Source organism: Erigeron canadensis, chromosome 7 (assembly GCF_010389155.1).
Source record: "Erigeron canadensis isolate Cc75 chromosome 7, C_canadensis_v1, whole genome shotgun sequence".
In the NCBI taxonomy this organism is placed as follows: domain Eukaryota; kingdom Viridiplantae; phylum Streptophyta; class Magnoliopsida; order Asterales; family Asteraceae; genus Erigeron; species Erigeron canadensis.
The window spans coordinates 29,908,613-29,934,372 of record NC_057767.1 but is presented as its reverse complement, the minus strand read 5'-3'; the positions used below and the strand labels follow the sequence as shown (position 1 = coordinate 29,934,372).

General features: G+C 32.8%; 3 protein-coding genes across 4 annotated transcripts; 1 reads left to right on the top strand and 2 right to left on the bottom strand.

Moving 5' to 3' along the window:
- Positions 1-842: 842 nt before the first annotated feature.
- Positions 843-9,160, bottom strand: LOC122606720. Of its 2 annotated transcripts, none has more exons than XM_043779578.1 (14): positions 9,046-9,160; positions 8,267-8,365; positions 7,489-7,616; positions 7,249-7,402; positions 7,045-7,154; positions 6,703-6,786; positions 6,569-6,617; positions 6,348-6,439; positions 4,889-5,024; positions 4,462-4,565; positions 2,790-4,078; positions 2,591-2,701; positions 1,737-2,459; positions 843-1,133 (listed from the first exon to the last, which is right to left on the bottom strand). In XM_043779578.1, the coding sequence occupies exons 2-13, from the start codon at positions 8,357-8,359 to the stop codon at positions 1,897-1,899; spliced, it is 2,913 nt and encodes a 970-aa protein (XP_043635513.1). In that variant the 5' UTR covers positions 8,360-8,365; positions 9,046-9,160; the 3' UTR covers positions 843-1,133; positions 1,737-1,896. The 2 variants fall into 2 exon arrangements, with proteins under 2 accessions (XP_043635513.1, XP_043635512.1); XM_043779577.1 differs by having other exon boundaries at positions 843-1,130.
- A 2,882-nt stretch (positions 9,161-12,042) lies between these two features.
- On the bottom strand, positions 12,043-12,549 carry LOC122609253. Its single transcript, XM_043782311.1, has one exon. It carries the CDS (start codon positions 12,547-12,549, stop codon positions 12,043-12,045), a length of 507 nt encoding a protein of 168 aa, XP_043638246.1.
- Positions 12,550-19,081: 6,532 nt separating this feature from the next.
- Positions 19,082-21,291, top strand: LOC122607341 (L-ascorbate peroxidase, cytosolic-like). Its single transcript, XM_043780295.1, has 9 exons — positions 19,082-19,201; positions 19,476-19,650; positions 19,738-19,803; positions 20,283-20,331; positions 20,419-20,504; positions 20,593-20,672; positions 20,760-20,862; positions 21,037-21,095; positions 21,179-21,291. The coding sequence occupies exons 1-9, from the start codon at positions 19,083-19,085 to the stop codon at positions 21,192-21,194; spliced, it is 753 nt and encodes a 250-aa protein (XP_043636230.1). The 5' UTR covers position 19,082; the 3' UTR covers positions 21,195-21,291.
- The last annotated feature ends 4,469 nt before the right edge of the window (positions 21,292-25,760 follow it).

Below are 25,760 nucleotides of genomic sequence, written 5' to 3'. Positions count from 1 at the left end.
AGCAACTTCGTTTTAGATATGTTGTTTGATGTGTGCCAGCAAATTATCACATGCGCTATGACACTATATATCGAGTTCTAATCAATAAAATATGATGAGAGTCAACTTGTTACATGTTCTAAAACACATGGTCGATGGCCAAAAGCATTGAGACATGGTTACTTCTGGCCGTCTGGGATGCCAAGGAGTAATTTAAATAACGTTGACTCGTTGAGACATTGCCAAATACACACTTTCTAAGGTCGCGTTTGTTTCACAGAATTTGATGAAATCTGATGGAATTGGAATTGAATTTTATTCCTTAGTGCGTTTGGTTGTTCAAAGAGTGAAGAATCTCATTCCGTATGAATGTAAACATTCCATCATTTGATGGAATCTCCAATCCATGGGGATGGAGTTACTTGAATTCTCAAAAAATCAAAAACATTCCGTCGAATTCTATTCCTTCATATTCCAATTCCTTCTAAAGATTCTATTCCTTCCAAAAACATTCTGTGAACCAAACGCGCCCTTAAAAGCACAAACAAGATGCATTCTTGCCATAACATTTCAACCCTTCTATTGCAATCCTAGAAACCAAGCCAACCGAAAAAGCTAGAGACTTTAAAAGGGACTAGATATGTGGCTGTCTGGCTGATACCAAGACTACACTTCGTTTTCCTGCATACATAAATCCGTATTCCTTAACACTGTTTTCTCAGTTCTACACTAAAAGTGATCATGTCATAAACTAAACCATCCCCTCGGTTACATGAATAAAATGTATAAATTATAATAATAGCATATATATATATATATATATGAGAAACTACAAATCAACACTATCACTAGGCAATCAAGGATAAACTGAACTTGGGAAATTTATGAATTCACTTAAATTCATGTATAGAAATGTATATGTAGTATAATTGGTTTAATCACGCCACAAAGAATGTTAATTCATGTAAATAAAAAACCCACTTTACGACCATTTGATGCAAATTAACTTGGTTATCTTCACACTGATAGAAACTAGAGAGAACACGAAGATTATTTAACTGGAGAATCACCCGGATTAAATGATGGTTATGTACAGCATATCCTCCACTCGACTTCTGGAACAAGGTCCTCAATCTCATAACTAGCTATGCCTGCTAATTCAAACAAAAGTTACTAAAATCTTCAAAATAGCAGACAACCTTTATGGACACTAGATAATATGACCCAGTGTAAAGCTCAATGTTTATAAATAAGATAAAACATAAAGACTCCTAATACAACGGTTGGAGTGACTACATAAACGTTGATAAATTATTCGCATATTAATACCCGAGGTGACAAGATATGGGCAGGTTAAATATGCGGTTAAACTGTGTCATAAACAGATCAAAGTGGATCATGTAGGTTGTGCTGACCGACAAGTAATTCATTTTGTTTCAAAAAAAATATGTGAAAACTATGATTACAAAAGCAATACCATCCATAATGGAATAAACCTTCGAATAAACAGATTCAAGGGTTACATATTACTTAACTAAATATAGATCACCCGTTTGATATATAAGTTCAACAACAACCCAAATAGACCCATTTCCAATTAGACCCATTTATTCCTCCAATATATATGGGGAATTATTTGAAAAAATGATTGGTATTTTAAAACTTTTATACACTCAAAACTTTTGCCTAAATGATATGCCAGATAGATTATTCCAATTAAAAGAGTAACAAGGAATGAAACAAGAGTTAAGAGTCACCTGCTGGTTTCTGAAGCCCTTGTTTCAGAAAATTCAATCTTTCACCAATCAAATGAAGATGAATCAGCCATACCGTACCATTTCTGGGTGCAACGTCTCACATCACATGCCCAACAAGCTCAGACCACCAACCAGGCCAGCAAGTTAGATCCTTCGAAAATCAAATTCCAAATGTTCTATTATACAAATCACCTGAACTTGGCACCCTGAACTTTGTATCTTCATAACCTGAATAATATTTATTGAACCCCAGTCTCTCATTTCTTAGAAGCTCTGCCATTGCAATATCATTTCCACTTTGAACCCCATTCCAACTATCCCAATGCCCATTTGACATCCTCGGCTGTTGGAAATTAGCCTGCTGCTGTGGATAAAGGGATCGATTGTTCTGTTCTACCATTCTAGAAGGAACTCCATAAGAATCTGTTCTCTGGGGAAAAGATAAATTATCCCCTAGCTCACTAAATCTGTGGTTTTGCTGAGTGAAGGATCTTTGCATCAAAAGTCGCAGCCTATTATTATCATTTTCAAAAGAAGTATGTTGTGAAGGAATGTTTGATCTCATGTCTAACCCTGGACTATTCAGCCCACCAGGAACTCTACCACCAACTGCCAAAATTGCAGGGTCCATAAACTCAAGGTCACCAACACCACCATTATATACAGGAGCTGGTGCTTGATGCACTTTTCTCAGTAACAAGGAACTGTCATACATATGATTGCCTGCAAAGTGAACAAAAAAATTAGTAACCAAAATGGTTATAAAAAACAACCAACACACACGCTAAGATTTAAAAAAAAAAAGAAAAAGAAAAGATGTAATAATAGTAATAACTATAAGTCCGGTAACAAACCAGATAGGTTATCATAAGTCTGTTCCATCCTCTCATTAGAGGTAAAGCCTGGAGGTGGTGCTCTGCTGGGGCCCATAAATCCAGGAGGTGCAGAAATTTGGGACCTCGAAACTGTATCATCAAAGATCATGAAAATATCATCATAGATGTAATACTAAGCAAGTGGATCTCATTACAAATAGATAACGTTAAAAGTTACCTGGAACTTTATTGGACATAGAAGAATGATGGCTAGCAGTACGATCAGATTCCTCGAAATTAAAAGAAGAGAAACCATTCGAATTGCTAACTTGGCCCAGATAAGCATCTGAGTTACTGTGAAAATCACGGTTAAAGTTCCGATTGCCAACGCCAGGCCCAAAATCACTTAAATTATGTGTGAAATTTGATCCATTATCTATGGATTCGTCATCCTCTCTTGCAAATGAGAACCGCGACTGATTGCAGTTTTGTGTTTTCCTTGAGCTTGAAACCCTCTGAGACCCCAGATGTTTATCACTGTCACCTAAAAATTTAGCCAGATTTTGAGGAGAGGTTAACGATTCATCCCAAGGGTCGAAATCCATCGACAGAATATTAGATATTATACTGTTTTCTCCTAAATCTAAGGTACTTTTGTGATCCCCATTTGACACAACTGTTACTCTATCATCGAACATTCCCATTTGTTTCCTACTCCCTTCGGTAGCAGAATAGTAAGAATGCCCATTAGAGGCTTCAAAGAATGAATCACCATCTAGATTTGAAGAGTGCCCATTAGCTACCGGCATACTAACTGTATTTGAAAAGGACCCTTTATCAAAATTCTGATTCCCAAATGAAGGATCTAAACTGCCATTAACAGAGACATATTGCTGACGGGGAGAATGAGAATAACCCAAAGTGCTATTTAATAGAGATGATTGAGGCATATTTTGTGTATAGCCTGTATGTGTATGTGTGTTTGTAACAACTTCTGGGTCCCTAAGCCTCTGATCATTAAAAGATAATAAGTCCGCTTCAGCCTCACTGATTGCCACTTCTTGTACTTTATTCCAAGAATATTCTGTAACATAATCAATTACGGTTGGATCGGAGGCCTTGATTGCTTGATTTGAGGGGGACGCTTCTGGAAGTTTCTCATCATCACATGGTTGTGATGAATGGCTTGCCCCAACGCTGAGTGATGACATGTCGGATGATAAATGGTGAACTTTTACTTCATCAGAAACATCCAAGTCATTGTCCATAGCAGGCTTCTCGCACGCCGTTGTATGATGGTTTGTGCCCATAACCTGATTTTCAGATTCTGTTTGTTCTAGCTTACCTTTTCCATTAGCAGTTGGGCTTTCTCCGCTACACTTCTTTAGCATCTCACTGGCATGTGAAGGACTCACCGGTGCTGTTGAAACCGATAACATAGTACTAGTGTCCATCTTTTGTTTAGAAGGTCCATTAGAACTCAATGCATTTGCAGCAAGAGGTTGACTATTTGAAGCACGTGTTCCCCTATATCAAATGGATCATTAGATATTCAAAGAGGTGGCATGATGAGCAGATAACTGAAACTGTGGGTCAAAGAGAGATTGGTCGGGATGATCACAACTACTTCTTTCTACATTTTCTGAACTTATTTTATTAACAGTTGATGTATTAATTGAAAAACAATATTATTATTTAAAGGCAATCTATAAGATTGTATGCATAAACAAAAAAAAAAGGAGGGCGTTATGAATCATTTGATCCATCCCCTTTTTCGTTTCACTTTCGCCCTCAACCCAACTTACCCGTCTACTCATAGTAGATAACCCAATTCAACCAATTCAAAATCCAATAGATTAACATTGCCCTTAGCCAAAACAAATTTAACGTGTGCACAAAAAAGAACATACCATGAGGCTGCTGCAGGAAGAGCTGCGAATCTCCCAGAACTACTATTTGGCGGAGAAACTTTCAAACTATTTGGTGGGGAAACTTTCATACTACTTGGTGGATCCTATTGATAAGAATTAAGAAATGACCAAATGTGTCAATGTGTCTTTAAATTAAAGTTGACATCAATGCAAATAGTATCAGCAATCTTTGCTTTCAACATGTTGATTAACGTAACCATAAATAAATTACACTCTCGTTATAAATCTCTGTTACTAAGCTTCATCATTAAAATGATCTCCAGAATATCATCAGCTGAACTTCAAAGACACAAATTGCTTACAGCTTATATAGAAGTTCCTTGGATCAAGTCATAGGACCAAAATGTGTATAAAACTCATTGCAAGAACATTAAATCAAACAAAAGGTCAACTCAAAATATCTTACATTTGTAGTACTTTTACTAATAGCTTTTGCCCATGAAGTGCTGTTATTAGAATAGTCATCTGCTGCAGGTGGTAATATATTTCCCGCACGTCGTTGCATTTCATGTGTAGCACCGGTAACTTGCTGAACTCTACCCCTTTAAAACCACTAGGTATGTTAATTATGGCCCAATAAATTATTACATAGTTTCAACTGGCAAAAAAGGCATACATATCTCAAAACTAATCTAAACCTGAGTTTAAGATCAGATACCTCATACAAAAAATGGCAACTCCTCTACAAACTATCGATTATATTTTAATCAGCAACTCCAATTGAGTAATAAACATGTCAGAATTACAAAATCATGGTAACTAGTAATTGAGCCAAAACAACTGCAACTTCATAAATAATTGCACCAAAAAAACAAGACTGTATAGAAGGTATATATGGGTGAATATAAGGTGAAATCGAAGAGAGAAAAAAAAGCTACTCGGTGTTGTGAGTTGGAAATGGTACAATAAAAAACCAGTTTTCTATCACTAACTTGACCAAGAGACATAATTCTTTGATAGCTCTGAGAATTGAGTTAAAGGAAAATTGCATTTAAAATAACCGAGAAAAAAACTTCTGAAACATAAAAAAGAAACGATTAACTTTAGCACTTGAAACGCTACTGAATGCAAATCTCTAACAAACGTGAAGAGAATAATAGAAGTAGTTAGAAGGAATAACAATATTTGAAACCGTTGCATAGATCCTTGTTTTATTTCAATACCTAATTTTAGTGTACAATACAAATTTGATATACCCATCAACGTAGTCTATGATCATATAAAAAAACATAATGTGCTGCAAATATGGACCAGGGATCCTTTATACTTATCAATATATTAATCAAGTCTGTTGCTCCATTTTATTTGCACACAGTCGCATTGTTGTCCAAATCTAACAGCACAACTCACTGAATGCAAATCTCTAACAAACATGAAGAGAATAATAGAAGTAGTTAAAAGGAATAACAATATTTGAAACCGTTGCATAGATCCTTGTTTTTATTTCAATACCTAGTTTTAGTGTACAATACAAATTTGATATACCCATAAACGTAGTCTATGATCATATAAAAAAATCTAATGTGCAGCAAATATGGACCAGGGGTCCTTTATACTTTTCAATATATTAATCAAGTCTGTTGCTCCATTTTATTTGCACACAGTCGCATTGTTGTCTAAATCTAACAGCACAACTCACCAGTAAACTATAATAGTAACTACATCCATAACCTAGAAGAAAGAATTAAAAATACAACAAGCATCTAAAAAAAATAGCTCAGGAAAATACACGTTACAATCTAATGCACATGTTTTCCAAAAGTCTACCAAGTTGTTTGTACAGATTCAAGAAAAGTCAATATCGCCTATCGAGTGGACATGGCCGCACCAATATGATTCTAATATGTTATAAAAATGAAGTATACCTTGTATATTCTGAAATTCCTTCATCTTTGGTGAAGCTATCCTCTTGTGATCCGAACTCATGCAAATACAAGCAATCAGGATTGGTACAAGGCTGGACAACAAATTGAAATTGCTCAATCAGAGATATAGATTCAAAATGTCCCATAACTCTTAGGGAATAACGTGAACGAGCAGAAAAGTAAATAATAAACTGATAAAGTCAACTCATTGAATATCATACCGTGCTTCTTAGCCATGCATGGCAATATTTTGTGGTCCCAAAACAGGCTCTGCAACAAGATTTCAAATTTTTAGCAAAATATAATATTAAGAAAAGAAAAAAAACTTCTTAGTCCATGTTATATGGGTTCTAACCTCAAAGGTCTACCCTCCAAAATAAACCCATGTACTGACTGTATACTTCGAACCGCTTCATCCTCCTTTGAGTAAGTAATATATCTGAACAATGAAAATATTAGAAATTCAAAGGTTGATTATCTATAGAGAAAACCATGCTATAGTTAAAGAAATTGCCAGTATAATTGTGCCTTCAATAACTAACCATAACCATAATATTTGTACATCAGACTAACATAGACCCACACATCAAGTACTCAAAAAAAGCCAACAATTAACATGACCAAATAAATAATGACATATATAAGATCATTCAAAAAAATATCTATCAGTTCCCATTTTAAGAGCAATTGAACTTACACACTACAAGTATTGTTTGCAAAATGTTGAATAGCACCAGCAGCTGTCCGAGATATAGAAACCTTCAGCACCCTCCCATACTGACCAAAATATTCTTTCCGTTGCAAAAGCTATATAAAGACATTGATCGAGTTAAAAATTTAGAATAGTGTGTAAATGTGAATTTGTATGAAGCACTAAAAGATAATAGGGAAAGAGGTGTACATCTTCATCTGCTAATTCAAGAGGTAATCCAACAATATAAACAAGATTTCGTTGTATAACCCTCACACTACTAAGCTGCTTTCTGCCTTCAGATGCTTTAGTCTTTCCCTTCTGTGACTTCTGTCTCTTCTCCACACTCATTTCGGCCACCAATCTGATAGCTCAATAGAAAAGTACACGTTAATGCCTATAGAATAAATATAAGTCAACTTTCAATGTAACATACACAGGGAAACAGACCTTTCACACTTGGATGCCGTCCCTACTATTTTTTCCTTATTATAAGGGGTACGACATGCAGGACACCTCCCTTCTGTAGCATCCTTTTCAGCCATATCCATTATGTGGTGCCAACACCAAACACAGATCTGCAATGTAATGATTCTTTAATGTTAACAACAAGTAACATTAACCATGCCCAACTATACAGATTGTGCAGTGATAAAGAGATACAAATGTAAAAACCTTATAAAAAAATATTTTGCACAAAAAATGAAGTAGTAACTGACTGTAATCATCATCATATAATGACTGAAATTAATAATTAAAACTTTCTTGAAAAAGAAGTTATCATCTTTTTGCCAAATCAGCAATCAAAATCCGAGCAGTCAAATAAAACAGCGAAAAGAGAATTAAGGAAAGTGAGTGACAGCTAACTGTAAACATAATACAAGTTGAAAGCTTGAAATAAATTACAAAGCAAAACTTTCTTGAATAAAAGTTGTCATTTTGTTGTATCCTATCATCAATGTCCGACCACTCAAATTAAACAACAATAAGCGAAGGAGACACTTTATATTCACACTGGCTATAATTAATGATAATGACCACTAGTTGGCAATGGTATCGCCGTCTTCACCATAACACAAATAACTCTTCAATACGAAACAAATAAACTTGAAAATCAAACACTAAAAAGCAATTTCAGAAACACCCTTAATTTAATACCAACAAGTAACTTAGACAATTTCGGAAAAAAAGGTAAACTTCATCAAACACATAGCCAAAGTAAACATACATCATAACCACATTTGCAAGGCTTGAGCTGCTGATCAGTCAAATCCATCTCTTCGGCACAAAGTGGACACGTCTTTTCTCCTTCATCACTCATGATTACCTTTTACCAAAAAAACACAAACAACTTAATATAACTAAAATTATGAAAATACACACACATATAAATATACATACATGACTAAAATAATATAAATCTCTCTTATCTAACAAAAAAAAACCGGGTATATAAAGGAGGCTTTCCCAAAGACCAGGGAGATACACGGCTTAACCGCGCTATCCCTTGACCGTTTCTGAAGCTCAGTCAACAATCTTTAATGAAACTTATAAAATTTATCAAAAATAATCGTAAATCGGCCACACTTCACCTAATCCGAAAAGCTCAGTCAATTAACTTTTTTCACCACTTCAAAAAAAGTATACTTTTATTTTATATCCAGCTGCCTAACTTTACATAGCATTCACATATACATACATATATATATATATATATATATATCCAGAATCAAAATTAATTAATTTAAACAAAATCAAATCCATAAAACCCTAATTATCAGCTACAGATTCAATTGAATGCATTCAATTAACCTAAACTAATTTTCAATCGATCTGACGTATAGATACAGCATATATATATTAGGTATATATATCGATTAATCGGAAAGTAATCGGATTCAGCGTTGATGAAAATCGTGAAAATTAGGGATCTTGTGATTAAAATAATAATAAAAAAAATTGGGGGAAAATAAGAAGGATCTAAGGAAGAATTGATCGGATACTTACAGTAGGGCGATGGATCAACGGAATATAGATACAGGTGTATAGATATAGATAGATATAGATGTATGTATGTATGTAGAGAGAGTAAAAAAAATAAGATTGAGAAGCGAAGAAGATGAGAGAACCACAAAGAGGCTTTTTATTGGAAAAAATATATATTAAAAAGAGAAAGAGAGAGAGAAAGGGATGCCGGATGTGTTTTTTTTAATTTTCTTTTTTTATATTTAGAGTTATTTTTCATAAATTATGTTTTTAACGAACTTCATCAACAATTTTAGTCCAAAATCGTTAATTTTTAGACCAAAAGTGTTTGACTTTTAACCTAAATTGTTGACTTTCTAACAAAAATGTTGATACGACTCCAAAATCAGGGATCACAATTATAATTTATGAAAAATATGGATAAAACTTGAAATTTCTAAAAACTATGGGGACGATCTTTAACATTATTTATGTATTTTTAATTTAAGTGTTTCTATTTACAAAATGTATTTTTGGTCTCAATATTATCAACCTATTTGCAATAACGGTTTAAAGTTATGTAAAATGGCTATTTTGATACAATAGTCAACAGTTAGTGGCAATCTCAATCTTAAGTTGACCAATTGTTAGTTTTGGTCCGTTAACGAGTCCATGTGCTAGTCACGTGATAAGTGGATTGGTCATTATATCTCATTCATTATCAATTAATATATTATATACACTAGGTTATTAAGATTTTAAGAAGGTAAGTATTCAAGCTAAGTTCTATATATGTTTTTCTTTTTTATAGCCTTGTTTATTGTGAACCAAATTTAAGCCTTTGGATGGTTTGGTTTGCTACCTTCTAGTTCATATTCATAATGTGACTATTAACAAAATGATATTATTTCATTTCATTTATTGGTTTATTATTAACTAAGAATTTAGTCACTTACTTTAAGAAATAACAGACGAAAACTCATGCGATACGACGACGATGGTGATAGCGGCGGCAATGGTGTGGTAACGTCGGCGAGTGGTGTTATCGGTGTGGTCATTGATATAAAGGTGATTAGTTTAAAAACAGTAATGTAGTAATATTAAAAATTGAGGGATAGATGTTGTATATTATTTCATTAAAGGTATTTTAGGTATATAGGTTAATCATAAAACAAAGCTTTTGATAAAATAGAGGTATTTTTGATTTTTTAAAGGTTTAAAAATTGGAAAATAAGAGTATTCGTGTTATTGAGGAGTAAAGATTAAGAGAACAAAGGTTAAAAGTTATGTTTAAATATATCCAAATAGTCAAATCTATATGATTAACTACCTTTCCATCCAAAGTTATTAATCCTTCACTCTTTCTATTAGTTTAGTTTGGTAGTAGAACGGTATTTGCGTAATGTGGTAACGATGGATGGATAGGAACGGTGATGGCGATGACGACATCCGGTGGCGACGGTGGGGCAATGGCATTTGTCGTGTGGTTATATTAAGATAAAAGTAACTGATGTAAAAAAGGATAATATGTCGTAAATAATTTTATTAAAGGTATTATAAGTATATTTAGAAAAATTAAATTGGTGTAAAAAAAGAAATGCCTAATTTAAGTATTTTAAAGGCTAAAAAGTTTGGGGAAAAAAAGATGGTTTCTTTTATAAAAGAGTTAGATTAGATACATTGGAAGGGTCAGGTTCATGTGAAAACTCCCCACATATGAACAAAGGTAGTATAGAGTAAAACTTGATCTGTTTATACGTGAACGGATTTGTTTACACATACTATTCACATATGAAAATCAACTTATAATTTAGAGGTTTTCATAGTTCTTCCAAATAAAATGGCTCCTACATGAACCTTTATATATAGAGAAAATCGTGACAATAGCCAAATTTTGTTGCAATGTACCAAAATAGTCAAGGTTTTTTCGGATTATCACAAAATAGTCATATAAATCACAATATTTTAGGAAAATCGCATAAAGAGGCACAAAATTGCAATGCGAAATGGAAGAATCGCAACGCGAAGTGGATGATCGCAATGTGATTTTCAAGATCGCAATGCGATTTTGATGAATATTGCGATTTTGAACTTCAATTTTTTTTTTATGTTAGCATCTTCAAATTGTTGTCAATTGTAATGAATGTTATATCCGGTGGTATTTCCTTGTTTGATGTTAGCCGAACTGAAAGAAAAGAATGGATGCTTTGTGTCTTTTTAGTTTGATACAATCAGTAATATCAGTTGGTCACTATGTTTATACTTCAATTAACATCATGGAACAAAAGAGAGCAAGATATCTAAATAAACGGTTCTTCAAATATTATGGCAAATGGTCGAGATTTATAAATACACCTATACTTTGATCTTCTTCCAATGTGGAACAAACACAATATAAACATAGCTAATAATTATGTAAAATATGTGAAACAAACGCAGCAGTTGGTGGAGCCAAATTCTTCCCCTCCAAATATATGTCATATTCTTTGAAGAAGTATTGTATATAATAATAATTCATATTGGAGGAAGTAATTGTCCATTAGGATAATATTTCTTGTAGTTACCATATAACAAAACATTTTTGTGATTTTGCCCAGCATGTCGTTATCAAGCATGTCTCTCCTTTTGCTCAATGTATAAGTGTTATACGGAGTAATTCAAAAACATCAAACTCACAAATCGCACGGAAATGTTAGAAAAAAAAAAAGAATCAAAATCGCAATATCGCAAGATTTTGAAATCGCATTGCGATTTTGTGTGTTTTGTTGCGATTTTATCCATAAAAAAGATAAGATTTTATGCAATTTTATCCATAAAAAGATAAAATTTAGGTACAAAAAGTCCAAGTATATTTTTTTTAAACAGCATAAAGGAATATATATATATATATATATATATATGATCGCTAGCAAGTTACTATAGATTTAATGTACATACAATCAAGAAATACAACAATTATAATTCTCGATTATAAGCAAACGGCCCATTTCCGGGGTGAAAATATATAAAGCAACCTACATTTCACTAGCGACGTACCTCTTAAGCAAATAAGCATGGACTTTTCAGCCAATCATCCCATCTTATGTGCCCTTTCTTATACCTAGAGCTGTACCATTGAAAAGAGGACATGATAATAGAGTCGACTAAGACATTATATCTTTTCTTTGTTGGTTGAAAAACAGCTTCATTTCTATATCTCCATATGTACCACCATGCTGCATAGGTGACAGTGGTGATGATATCCTTCACCTTCTTTTGAGCTTTCAAAGTTTTTATGTGTTCGAGTAAATCAACGCCCGACAATTGGTATGGTAAATTGTAGTCCAACCATTTCGAGAGTGATGTCCAGACTTTCTTTGCAATTCTGCAGTCTGACATAGTATGAGTAATAGTGTCAATACCATTAAAACACATTGGGCAAACAAGAGAATTGTTAACGATACCACGAAACCAAAGATTAAAATGAGTTGGGAGCCTGTCCTTCAACAATCTCCAAACATGAATATTAACCTTACGGGGGACATTTTTGTTCCACCTGGTGGCCATATAATGCGAGGGCAGCTTAACTTTATCTGAGGTACTTACGAAGACCATTAACCTGAAAGGAATTCATTGACTGAAAATTCCAAGTATATGACTTGATTGAATCTGTTCTAATCTATAACATAATTAGCTAAATATATTCCATATTTCTCTCCCCAATTTCTCTCTCAATTCCAAATTAAACTTTTTATTTACTTAGCTTTGTACAACTAGTTAATTTGTTATTTAGTCTAAATCATGACTGTTTTTAGTCTAGTATTTCTTAATGACATTATCCAATGTCCTGACTGTTTGGGTAGATCAATTTGTGTTTTGGAGGATAACAGGAGAATGTAAATGGTTGTTTACAATATTTATCATTACCTATGAATGTTTCATTAAAACTCTCATTTAAAAAGTTACCTTATAAAGGGTTAGTGTTACGTGTTGCAAAAAAGTTGAGTTTAGAGCCTCTAAGTGGGTTTAAGCTATCTTATTTGAAAGATGGCAAAGTGCATTTGTTAAATGACAACGAAGATGTTGATTAATCCATGGCTTATATTAGTGTTTCAACAGACAACGTTGCATTGTATGTTGTTCAACCTAAAAATAATGAAATTGGGTCAGGAACTGGAAGTAATCAATTAAGTGTTTCAACCCCCGTTTTTGGTGATCACAATGTACAAGATAATTACCAACATCAAAGTTTCAGGTTTCCAACACAGTTTCATCACCAACAAAGTTTTGTTCTACCATATTATCATCAAAACTCACAATATATCCAACACTCTTAAAACCCATAATATTTCACTTATAATCTAAATGGTAACCAATATATAGATCCAAATGTAAGTTTCCGAATAGAACCCTTAGATGATCAACCAACGGATAACAATGTGAGTTATCCTTTTGATTTTACACCATGGACTAAAAAAAAGATTGCAAAATGTGTTGTGAAGTCAACATCTTGGAGAGTTGAACCATGTTCAACATCAAAGTTTCATGTTTCCAACACAATTTCATCACCAACAAAGTTTTGTTCCACCATATTATCATCAAAACACACAATATATCCAACACTCTTAAAATCCACTATATTTTCCTTATAATCCAAATGTTAACCAATATATATATATCCAAATGCAAGTTTCCGAATAGAACTATTTGATGATCACCCAACGGATAACAATGTGAGTTATCCTTTTGATCTTACATCATGGACTGAAAAAAAGATTGCAAAACGTGTTGTAGAGTCAACATCATGGAAAGTTGAACCATGTTCAAATACATTGTTTGAAGTTATAGATCATAAGCTGAATAGGCTTGTCGACCTTGATGCAAAGACGTGTACTTGTGAGAAATGGCAAATTTCTGGTTTTCCATGTGGCCATGTTATAAAAGTTTCTCTTCATCTAAACCAAGATGATTCAATTGTATACGCTATGGACTGCTACACTTTAGAAATATATCGACAGACTCATGCCGAGATTGTTTATCCCATACCTCATCCTTCTGAATGGAAGATACCAGATGACTTACAAACAGTTCTACTATCAGTCTTGGACAAAAGGCTACTTGGCCGACCCAAAGATCGTGATCATATACCGTCTAAGGGCAAAGAGAAAAAGAATAACATGTAGTCGTTGTAAAGAACGTGGTCATACAAGGCTGACTTGTGAACGCATGCCATCAGAAACATCATTTCCTCCACCGAGAGAGTATGGTTTTTCATCAAGATCAAAATCGAAAGGGAAATCAACATCGACTTCACACTCATCTCCTTTCGGGACTGTTAACTTAGGGGATTATTAGTAGTATGTTTCTTATGTATTTGAAGTTTTGTATTCATGTACTGTGTAATAAACTAGTATGTTTTAAAAAACATTATTGGAGTAGCATAAACTCTTCAAGTTAGAAAACATTGGAGTAGCGGAAACTTGAAGTTGATATACCATGAGCATGACCATGAACTTTATGTATGTTTTCATATGTATTAATCGCACTGTTAAAATATATTAGACGTAACAAATGTACATGGCAGTTACATGCATTTGTGAGAGGAAAAACCTGATATCAAATGTAATCATATAACTCCAAGATTATTGCATGCTTTGGCACAATGGGGATTGAAGTGGAATAAAAGTTCATAGAATACAAAAGCCAAAGATATGATTAAATGTAGTTTCTTTATTACAAAAAGATGTATGTTTGTATTGTGTTTGTCCCACATCGGAAGATGATGATGAAAGTATGAGTGTGTTTATAAGTAGTAGTTTGATTAAATTATTCAAATGTTTTAAATTTTATTTAGAGGGAAACTTTAAATATATATATATATATATATACTATATCTTGAGTACTAGCACTTTGCATCCTAAATCCTTATAAAATTCTAAAGACCCGTTTTTTTTTATACGACTAGCTCTCTTTTGTTCCATGATGGTAATTGAAGTATACATAGTGACAAATTGAAGTATACAAAGTGACAACACTTTGAAGTATCTACCAATTAATCTCGTCCATATATACACATATTGGCAGGAACTAATAAAAATTTTATTGCTAACAAATTATGAATGGTACATGTCTAGTTAATCAAAACCGAACTTATCAAACTCCCAAAATAAGAATAAATTCGTAAAAGAAAAAAAAACACAAAATCGCAATATTTAGCAAAATCGCATTGCGATCTTGTGATTGCATTGCGATTCTTGCATTTCGCATTGCGATTCTTCCATCTTGCATAGCGCTTTTGCGTGTTTGGCATTGCGATTTTGCGATTCTTCCATCTCGCATAGCGATTTTGCGCGTCTGGCATTGCAGTTTTCAGGTTCTTTATGCGATTTTCTCAAATTATTGCGATTTATATGACTATTTTGTGATAGGGATACTGACCTATGAGCGTAGCTAACTAAGTCAAAACGTCTATGTAATGTAACCATCTTTAAAACCGTCTATGCAATGCAACTAAAAACTTAATTGTGTCTATGTGATGCATGTAGTCGGCTAATCTATAGGTTACCGGTCACCAACTTTTTTCCTTTTATTTTTATAATACGTGGCTTGCTGAGGTGGTGCTTTGACCTAGATTATCTATCTTCCAGCAGAGCCCAAAATCGGCACGAATATGTTTTTTTTTTTTTTTTTATCTTTTCGCTCTAACTAACCAGTAACCACCACTTGCACTCCTTTTTCAATTATTAATAAATTAAAAATACATACATCATATCTATATTTCTGGTAAAGTGTATATCTATATCATCATCATCATCGATTCATCCATTCACACAAAATATATATCTTCTGTTAAAGAATTATAATACTCTAGAATTCCATTCATCCTTCCATTCCACAATATGTACTACCCGAAATCAAGAAACTCTAATAACAACTTCACAATCCCAACCCGATTCCACCTTCACATTCTCACTGAATCATATATAGATATATATATATATATATACACACACACACACACACACATATCGGAATGACAATAAAGATGAGAGATAAGAGTGAGGTGGTGGTGCAAGTGATTACCGATAGTAGTGGTGGTGCCTCATGAAGAGACAAAACAATTGCTGTTGTTGCTTCTTGTTTTATAAACCTCGCAGCCGCCAACAAAAATTGTCGCTGAAATTACGGTGGGGGAGATCTATAGGTGTGTATGTATAGATCTATATGTATATAAATCGGAATATGTATATATCTATATGTATATATATTAATAGGCATATGTATAGGTCTATGGCCAGATTTTTCTTACGGTGATGATGGGGCTGCTGCTCTTCCACTGCCACCCTTGCTGCCGTTGATCTATATTTATATATATTAATAGGAATATGTATATATATTAATAGGAATACGTATAGACAATCCACAAGGACGATCCGTGAAATTAACTCTAAATGTAATACTTGTAATTGATAACTAAAAAAATCTGGGTCAAAACTCCACCTCAGCAAACCACGTATTATAAAAATAAAAAGAAACAAATTGGTGACCGGTAACCTATAGATTAGCCGGCTACATACATCACATAGACACAAATACGTTTTTCGTTGCATTGCATAGACGACTTTAAAGATGGTTACATTACATAGACATTTTGGCTTAGTTAGCTACACACTCACAGGTCATTATCCCTTTGTGATAATCCTGAAAAACTTGACTATTTTGGTACGATCGCAACAAAATTTGGATATTGTCGTGATTTTCTCTAATCTATATTGGAGTATACTAAACCTAAACCTATTTTAACTTAGATGCATGTGTTTAATATTTATGGTTTTGCCTATTTAGCGATGTCAAAGTGTATAAATTAGTTCAATTTTATCTTAAAATTATAGATGACTTTTGATATGAAAAATAAAAGCTTATTGTGCAATGAGTAACAACCCTTAATTATAGTTATATCATTAGAAAGACTCTAATATTTATACGAATGTCTTTAGAAAAGTGTTAATGTTAAATGATTTTACAAAGCATGTTCTTTGAGAATTCAAATATATATGAATGGGTAGTGATCTATACACTACCTACTTTTAGTCATACATCACCAAGGTATTATATAGTATAATACTCTAAAACATATTTAGTAATGTACGGTTAAAAATAGGTGGTGTGTATCATCACCCATATATGAATGCTTTGGAAGTTTGAATGTAAACAGACTAGTGTAGTAGTGTGACATACTGATATTATTCGAATGTATCCATAGAAGTTGATGATGATTTTCCTGGACCAATCATATTAATAGAAGTTTTCCTTTAGTTTAGAAGAGATGTGAATTTGTGAGAACTTATTCTCACAACTCACAAAATAAGAAGAACGTGTAACATGATTTCGAGAAAAAAGTACCCGCATTTAAAGAAGTTTATTATTCCCTTCGTTCCATATTAAATGTCCAATTTATAACACTTTATATAAAATATATGGACGAATTAAGTTTTCAATGTACTTTTAATATGGGACGGAGGGAGTATTACAGTATAAAAGAAAATTGTTGTAAAAGGTGTAATTTAAAGTCTTTCAAAATACGTTTAAATTAAGTTACGATTCGAAAATTACTGAAGCAAATGTATATCATTTTGAAAATAAGTTTTTAGAAGATACGTGGTTGAATATAGTTCGTTAAAAATGAAACATTAGTATCGGGCCATTTGTTTCGATGACCTATTTTCGTCTTAACAAATATAGACATAATTACGTGGAGATGGGTTAATACTAGCACGGTACCGTGCTATGCTATGCGACGACAGTCATGGCGGCGACGTTGTGGTGGTGGGGGTGACTGTTGATGGTAGAAGTGGTGTCGAGTGATGTAGATTATTGATCTAAAGGGTTAATACATATATTTTAAAATATAAAGGAATTATAATGTAATTTAGTTATTAAGAGCATTTAGACAATTTCTTCACATAACTTTCAACACTAGGTTGTTTATTATATTATAAGTATAGATATTGTTGTCTTTCAAAAACAAAATGTTTTTACTTCTCGGTTGTTTACTAATCAGTGAATGATTATTAACGACGAGAGATAGTGCTCGCGCGTTGCGGCGGTGAGATGATGGGTGATAGGTCAAATCATAGAGTATGATAGCCAAATGTCTTAGCCGTATGGGCTCCGCCCCCGGATTTAAAAATTCGTTCAAAGTATATCGAATGACATCTCTAATGAAAGAGCATGAAATTTTAAGAACACCCATACAGTTTTTATAATTTATCAATATACGGTTTTTGAGATAAAAGATTTTGAATAAATTAGAGAAATAAAATTATGTATGGAAGAGAGAAAAAAAACTGAGTGGTTGAGATTTGAGGAGAGAGAAAAAAAATGAGTGATTGAGATTTAAGGTTATTATATGTATATTAGGTAGAGATGTTTAAGTTAGTGAATAAAAAATAGATATTTGGGTATTTGGGTAGTTCAAATCATCTTTTCTTAAAAAAGAAGGGCAAAATGTTTTATAAGATAGTATTAAATATTGAAAGGACAATGAAGTGTCAAAGTAAACAAAGTTACAATGTAAAAGAAAATAGTAAGTTAGTAACGTTGGTCAATTATGCAAAACAAAATGAATTCGATCTTGAAACTTATACATAAATTTTCCTAAACTGAAGTAAGCATGTAAAAAACGCCTCAATTTAATTCATATCATTTACATCTCATAACACTTAGATATAAATCCATAATGAACATGTCAAAACGTTATGAGTTCACAACTGTAACTCCCTTAGCTATATACTAGTATATATATAATGGTACCTTGTTGCTTAGTTTTTGTCACAGACGATTTTACAACTTGATCAGTTCTACCTTCATATTTCGACCAACTTGGTAATGTTAATATGTTTTCGTATCGATTTTGTAACGTGAAATGAATTTTGTCTAGAATGTTAAGTTAGCTTTTTATGTTATGTGATTTCGTCGATAATGTTTTAATGGTGTTTTGCTCATTGGACTACTAATGTCACACTGAGTTTTTTGTTTTTTTGTTGGTCACTTGGTTTGACGATAACTGTTATTGATTTTGTAGTAGCTATTATTGACAAATGGGGAAGAGCTATCCGAATGTAAGTGTGGAATACCAGAGAGCTGTTGATGAGGTGAAAAGGAAGCTTACTGAATTGTATGCTGAGAAGAAATGTGCTCCTTTGATGCTACGTTTTACGTAAGATGGACTTTCTTGTTCTGTTTTGCGTGTTAAATTTACGATAAGCTGATAGATAACGTTTAATTTATTCTAAATAAATAATGATTTTTCGGGTAAACCGTTTTACCCTGATAAATTTATAAAAAAAATTTTGTTCATTAGTAAAGCTGATGCATAATACGTGCTGCTACTAGCGAATTTTTACCTTATCATAGTGGTTTAAACAATTGTTAAACCATTGATATAAGCAAAGCATGAATTGGTAATCTTGTTTTACTATTGATCTCTTTAGATTTCATTCTGCTGGGACTTTTGATATAAACACCAAGACTGGAGGTCCTTTTGGTACTATGAGGAATAAAGTCGAGCAAGCCCATGGTGCCAACGTCGGCCTTGACATTGCTGTCAATCTGTTGGAGCCTGTCAAACAACAGTTTTCAATCATTTCTTATGCCGACTTTTATCAGGCAAATAGTGTATATATATATATATATATTTGATTGATAGTATAATATGTTGATTACATGAATAATTTGGACTACATTTTGATATAGTTGGCTGGTATTGTGGCTGTTGAAAGTACTGGAGGACCACCTATCACCTTTCACCCAGGCAGACTGGTATACAATCATTTCTTTGTGACTGTCCATAGTTTAAATTATACCGAGTAGAGTTGACAATTTGGGCGGGTTGGGTAGTGGATAAAAAGGTTGAGGCAAATCATTCTAGTCCAAGATTTTCTTTGTTTTGCTTGAATACATAATTAATGTGCCTAATATGATTACTGTATCAAAGTGTTTCATATAATGGTAGGATTATACCTTTTTGAGTAATACAAGTTAACAGTTTAACGATAAAATTTAGGTAGCTTTTGACCCGTTCAACCCATTTGAATATTTTATCCATTTTAGCCAATTATTTCGATTATTATACATTTGAACCATAAGATGGAACTAGTAACTACCCCTACTGACTAACTCATCCTTAATGGGTCAAATTTGCCACCTCGGCATTCATGGTTTAGTAATAGAGGTTAATCAACCAAAGTTTGCCATATCGTTTAAGATTATAGCCTATTCGTTGATTTCCATTATGACAGGACATAGACGCTCCCCCTCCAGATGGTCGTCTTCCTGTTCCCAGCATGGGTTAGTGAAAAAATTTACATATGTGTAAGTTAATTATGTTTGGATTTCGATATTGAAGTCATAAATATTTTATATTTTACTTTTCAGGCCCTGACCAGTTAAGGAATGCATTCATCAAGACCATGGGTCTCAATGACCAGGATATTGTTGCTCTCTCGGGTGGCCATACCCTGGTTGGTACCTTTGCCATTCTTTTTCATTTCACTGCTTACCTTTAATTAACCACAAAACATTTCATAATGCAACTACTTACGTTTACAGGGATCTGCTCACAAGGACCGGTCTGGGGTTGATGGATCATGGACAACTAACCCCTTGGTCTTTGATAATAGCTACTTCAAGTGAGATTTATTATTTCCATTTAAACTTTTTTGTCATTCATGAATCATGATTACTAAGTTTTTTTTTCTCCTTTTAACTGCCTACAGAGAACTCCTTGCCGGCGAGAAAGCTGGGCTTATCCAGCTACCTTCCGATAAGGCACTCCTTGCTGATCCTGTTTTCCGCCCTCTTGTTGAGAAATTTGCTGCTGTAAGCACCCTTTATCGATCATCTTTCATCATAAAAACTATAAAACAGAATCATTACATCTAAGTACACTTTTTTGATTATTTCAACTAGAGAGACTAATATGGTTTTAATTCTTGATCTCAAAATGCACATATTATCAAATTTCTTACGTTCAAATTTTTTATTTCTTAACAGGATAACAATGCTTTCTTCCAAGCCTTTGCAGAGTCCTTCATGAAACTTAACGAGTTGGGGTAAAGTGTCGAAACTCACTTACAACAATTGAGTCACAAAGTGGATATACTTGCTAATCGTTTCTGATTGTTTTCATTTGCAGATTTGCTGATGCTTAACCTTCAAGATGGAATCAAAGGGTGTCGCGACATGCTACAATTTCATGCTTTCGTTTTATCTTTTTTCTTTAGCTTTTTGTCATGAGAGTCAATAATATATACGTTTAGAGTACACATTTGTTATGGTGTTTCATTTTAATGTGGTCTGTTTTTTTAGAGACACAAAGGTTAATAAATCTTTATTTCGACTTCATTGGTGTTGGTTCTTTATTTTTAGGAAATAATTAAAAGTTTGATATCAATGGCATCTCTTAATTTCTAGTAATCTAGTTAATGATTACTGTACGTAGTTTTAGTTATGGATCCTTTTGTTCTTATTACCGTTTATTTTGAGGGGGGAAAGAAGATACATGAGATAAATTTGAATTCTATTCATTCTGGTTTAATGTTACACATTCTTATGCAAATTATATATTATCAGAATTACTACATGAAGTCGTATCGCTTTTAGTTATATGGATCTTTATATTCTTATTTATACAAATAATTATATCGAAGCCTAAACCTACATGTAAAGTTTTAAAGACACGGGTTCGATCTTTCGGGTGCCTAAATCATGTGAGGATTAAGATGGAGGTATTATACCGCTATTATATGATTCATACGGGGTGAATCGATTAATATCCAATTGTGATACTGATGGAACTAGCTAGGTTTCCCATTATCCCTTTTTTTTTGTAATATTTATAGCCGTAGAACTGTATATACAATTGGATCGGACCTTGAATGCGTACCAAAATCTCTGCAGCGGGGCTAATGGCTCTACGATACCATTAATATCAAATTAGATGGCTATTTTAGTCTCCTTGCTAACAAAATTATAAATGATCTATTCATTTGAAATATTTTTTTTTCTAAAAGAAAAAGAAGTAAAATATAAATTGTATTCTACCGATGGTGAAATAAGATTTTTTATAAAGGGATTAGTTTTCACGTAAGAAACTTTGAACGAATGTTTATAGTAGGAAATAACTAAAGTTGTGTGTATTGTATGTAAATAAGTTTGAAATAATGTTTATTGCATGTAAGAATTTCGTTTCAACCAATTAAAATCTGACAAGTGACACCTGTATATGGTTGCCACGTATGTTTTTTTACATACAATAAACATTTTTTCAAGTTGCTTACATACAATACACATAACTTTAGTTTTTTCTACTATAAACATTCGGTCAAAGATAGTTACATTCCAGGAAACTAATCCCTTTTATAAATATACCTTTAAAGGCTATCGTTAACACAAATAAAATAGCATAAAAATTATAACCGTGACTTTTTATCTTAGTCCGTGTAACACACAAGTAAATCTGATTATTTTTCGAAGAAAGACAAGGATGAAAAGTATAGTTTAGAATAGAGATAAATGATTAGTTAGTGGCTTAAAAAGGTAGAGTGAACCTTTACGTGCACGCTTAGGCGATAAAAGCCATAATATTGAAAATTCAATGAACCCCTCCAAGTCTTGGCCTAAATCTGCCCAACTCACACACAATGCACATGCATATTGACATATCGTTAATTATAAACAATAATATGTGAAAATCTTGATTTAATTATAATTTACTCTCAATAATATAAGTTATTGTTCTAGTTTTCTTTGTATTATTTTGAGGATCAATTTTCTTATTTTATGTATACTCTTGAAAAATTTATAAAGATTACTCTTTTTTTCTTTGCATTTCTAAGAGACAATTGCTCTATGAAACTATTAATTGTTTTACCAAGTTATAAATTTTATTCTTTTTTCCTGATTTCTATGATACTATAAATACAATGTAGCATAGATATATTGTTTGTAACTTTAATTTAATGTTTTTACGAAAACCTGCAAAGTACTCGTTGACCATATAAACATAAATGGAAACCGTTGACCATATAATGCGATGTTCATTTGGTGGTATATTGAAATCGTTAATAAGTAAAGTAATAATTTAGAATTTGCTGTTAAAGAAAGGGATAAAAAAAAAAAAAAAAAAAAAAAAAAAGTCACACTTTCCGGTCAAATTATGTACATGGGCCTTTGGTCAAAGGAATATATATATATATATATATATATATATATAATTTTGGTCAAAGGAATATAATAAAAGAGTAAATCTAGAGTTCGAATACGTGAATATCACATAAATTTTATAGAATACAAATGAGATCTAACATACTTATTCTACGTTAAAAAAATAAACTGTCGAATAAATTTTACCAATTAAGTCTAACTAAAGTTCCTCTACAATAGTTAATCTACATTATACGGTTTAAAATAACAATTTATTTTAATGTTTCTTTGAAGTTATTATACAGCTTTATTCTTAAATATTAAAAATGCATCTACCTTTTTTCTGCTAGATTCATGTAATATAGATGCCAATGATGGTACTTTTCATTATAGCTCAATAGTTTGGAGGTCTTGATTTGAAATATGAGAAAAACATTCAAAGGATTTTTCACAAATAAAGTCCTCCAGTGAACCAGATTTGATTCGTGCAAAAGGGGCAGGGTTTTACCCCAATTAAATGTCATGTCTCAAGATGGTTTAGTTGGGGTTTCTCCTCTTACTAGGTATTGAGGGTGAGAGGACTCTCTAACGCGGACCCAATTATGACAACGTAAGCTAGATCTCATGTTGCGAGCAAATGATCAACATCTTAAAAAAAAAAATCCCAAATGATCTATCCTTGTTCATTAGATCCGTCAAATTTGGTATCTACGAAGATCTATTTAACGAAAAAAATACACTATGCAAGTCTACACTTTTTGGAAAAGAATTATTTTTAATATTTTAAGATTCATTATTTAACTTTTTATATACATAAAACATATAATTTGTCATACTTAAACCATCAAAGAAAAATGTTAAAAGAGTTATTTTCATGTTGATACTTGTATTAATTGCGTATTTACAAACTTCTTAGGATACGATTTGCCACCTCTCGTTGATACTTTCAATTCCTATTGGATGTCCCTTGAATTTATGGTTTGGGGATGAAGTATTAGTGTTGTGGCCATATTGCACACCACCCGTCACCAGGTTGTTGAGTCATTCAACGGATGTATAAATCCTAGTTCGATCCAAAGGGTATAAATTTCGTTAGTTTATCAAGTGAGCAACTTTGTCCCCTTAGTCTCTCTATGTTCAACTAAACCACTTTGTATTTTAGAAAGGACCATTTTGTTTTGTTATGATGTTAATCTTGTAGCTACAACTAGCACTGTCCAAAAACTAGTTTTGGGTTAACTCGAACTGGTTTGGAATCCTTTGACTTGAATCGATTTTGACAAAAACCGAACATGTTTCAAATAGAATACGAATGGGATACCCGAACCCACCCAAACCAAATAGGGTCAGGTTGGGATCGGTTATGAGTATTATTATATTCTCTTGATTGGTGTCTTAAGTGTTATGATCAAAGAAGAAAAGAATGATGACAGATAAAAATGGTGATGTTGCATACTTGCATTTGCTAATTGACATACAAGTATACAATTCCTAGTTCTCACCCACCTATTTTTCATGGATGTTTTTTTTCCTTTTTAAAGCCAACCGTTGCTATTATGTAAATTGAATAGTGACTCATCTACATGGCGAGTTCGTCCACGTCACATCCTTGTATCACTATATGTATTTCCCACATTGTATCTGTTTATGGTTGTTTAATACGACTTATCTTTTAGTTTATTGCACACTTTTTCCTTTTTGGATTTCCAAATAATATATCACTATCATTCCATACACCCCGCTCCACTATTTGCATTTTGCAACATTTCATCTCGTTCGGCTTTTTATTACCGGTTACTTATTGGTTTATTGCACACTTTTTTTTTGAATTTCCAATTAATATATTGAAACTTTTATTCAATTTTTTTTGTCACACTGTATACCATTATTCGGATTCTGTCACATCACAACCCTCTTAGGTTTTAAAATAATATATTGAAAACTTATATTCAACATTAATTCGTAGTCACACTTAGTATCCATTTGGATTTTGTCATATCGTATCACGCTTGGGTTCTCAACAGATACATCGAAAACTTGTATTTCAACTTTTCGTAATCACACCTCGTATCACCATTTGGATTTACCGCACCACATTTGCTTTTATTAGTGTTCATGATATTGCCTTCAAATGAACATTTCAAATTCAAAGGTTTTTAGTGTATATATATATATATATACAACGACACATCATCATAAATAAAGGATAATTACAATAACCAAAAACCGCACAACGTTTAAAGGGAGGCTAATGTTGTTTTGTCCTTAAATAAATATGATATGAAAAACTTTTAAACAAATCTACCCGTGACAAAATAAATTTTAATATATTAAAATAACGTAATTTTCTCAGCACAAACAACTGAGGCTTTGGTGCAAGCACATTTCCTTAAGGCAAGGAAACGAAGATTGGATATGTTTTAATTAGTTGGTTTATGATGGATTGAGTTTATAGTTTTTTGTTAATGAGAGAAAGTACTCACGCGTTGCAGCGGTGAGATGGTGAGGGTGATAAGTGATAGGTCATAGGAGGTGATATGTCATAGAGTGTGATAGCCAAATGCCTTAGCCGT

Bases quoted from the DNA above. Each gene is read 5' to 3' on its own strand.
- LOC122606720 (XM_043779578.1), bottom strand. From the start codon at position 8,359: ATGAGTGATGAAGGAGAAAAGACGTGTCCACTTTGTGCCGAAGAGATG. The intron at 4,566-4,888 runs GTAAGATATTTT...TCTTATCAATAG, and splicing joins TTAGTAAAAGTACTACAAAT to GATCCACCAAGTAGTATGAA. The intron at 2,702-2,789 runs GTAACTTTTAAC...TTGATGATACAG, and splicing joins TATGTCCAATAAAGTTCCAG to TTTCGAGGTCCCAAATTTCT.
- LOC122609253 (XM_043782311.1), bottom strand. From the start codon at position 12,549: ATGGCCACCAGGTGGAACAAAAATGTCCCCCGTAAGGTTAATATTCAT.
- LOC122607341 (XM_043780295.1), top strand. From the start codon at position 19,083: ATGGGGAAGAGCTATCCGAATGTAAGTGTGGAATACCAGAGAGCTGTT. The intron at 19,651-19,737 runs GCAAATAGTGTA...ATTTTGATATAG, and splicing joins CTTATGCCGACTTTTATCAG to TTGGCTGGTATTGTGGCTGT. The intron at 20,332-20,418 runs GTTAGTGAAAAA...TTTACTTTTCAG, and splicing joins TCTTCCTGTTCCCAGCATGG to GCCCTGACCAGTTAAGGAAT.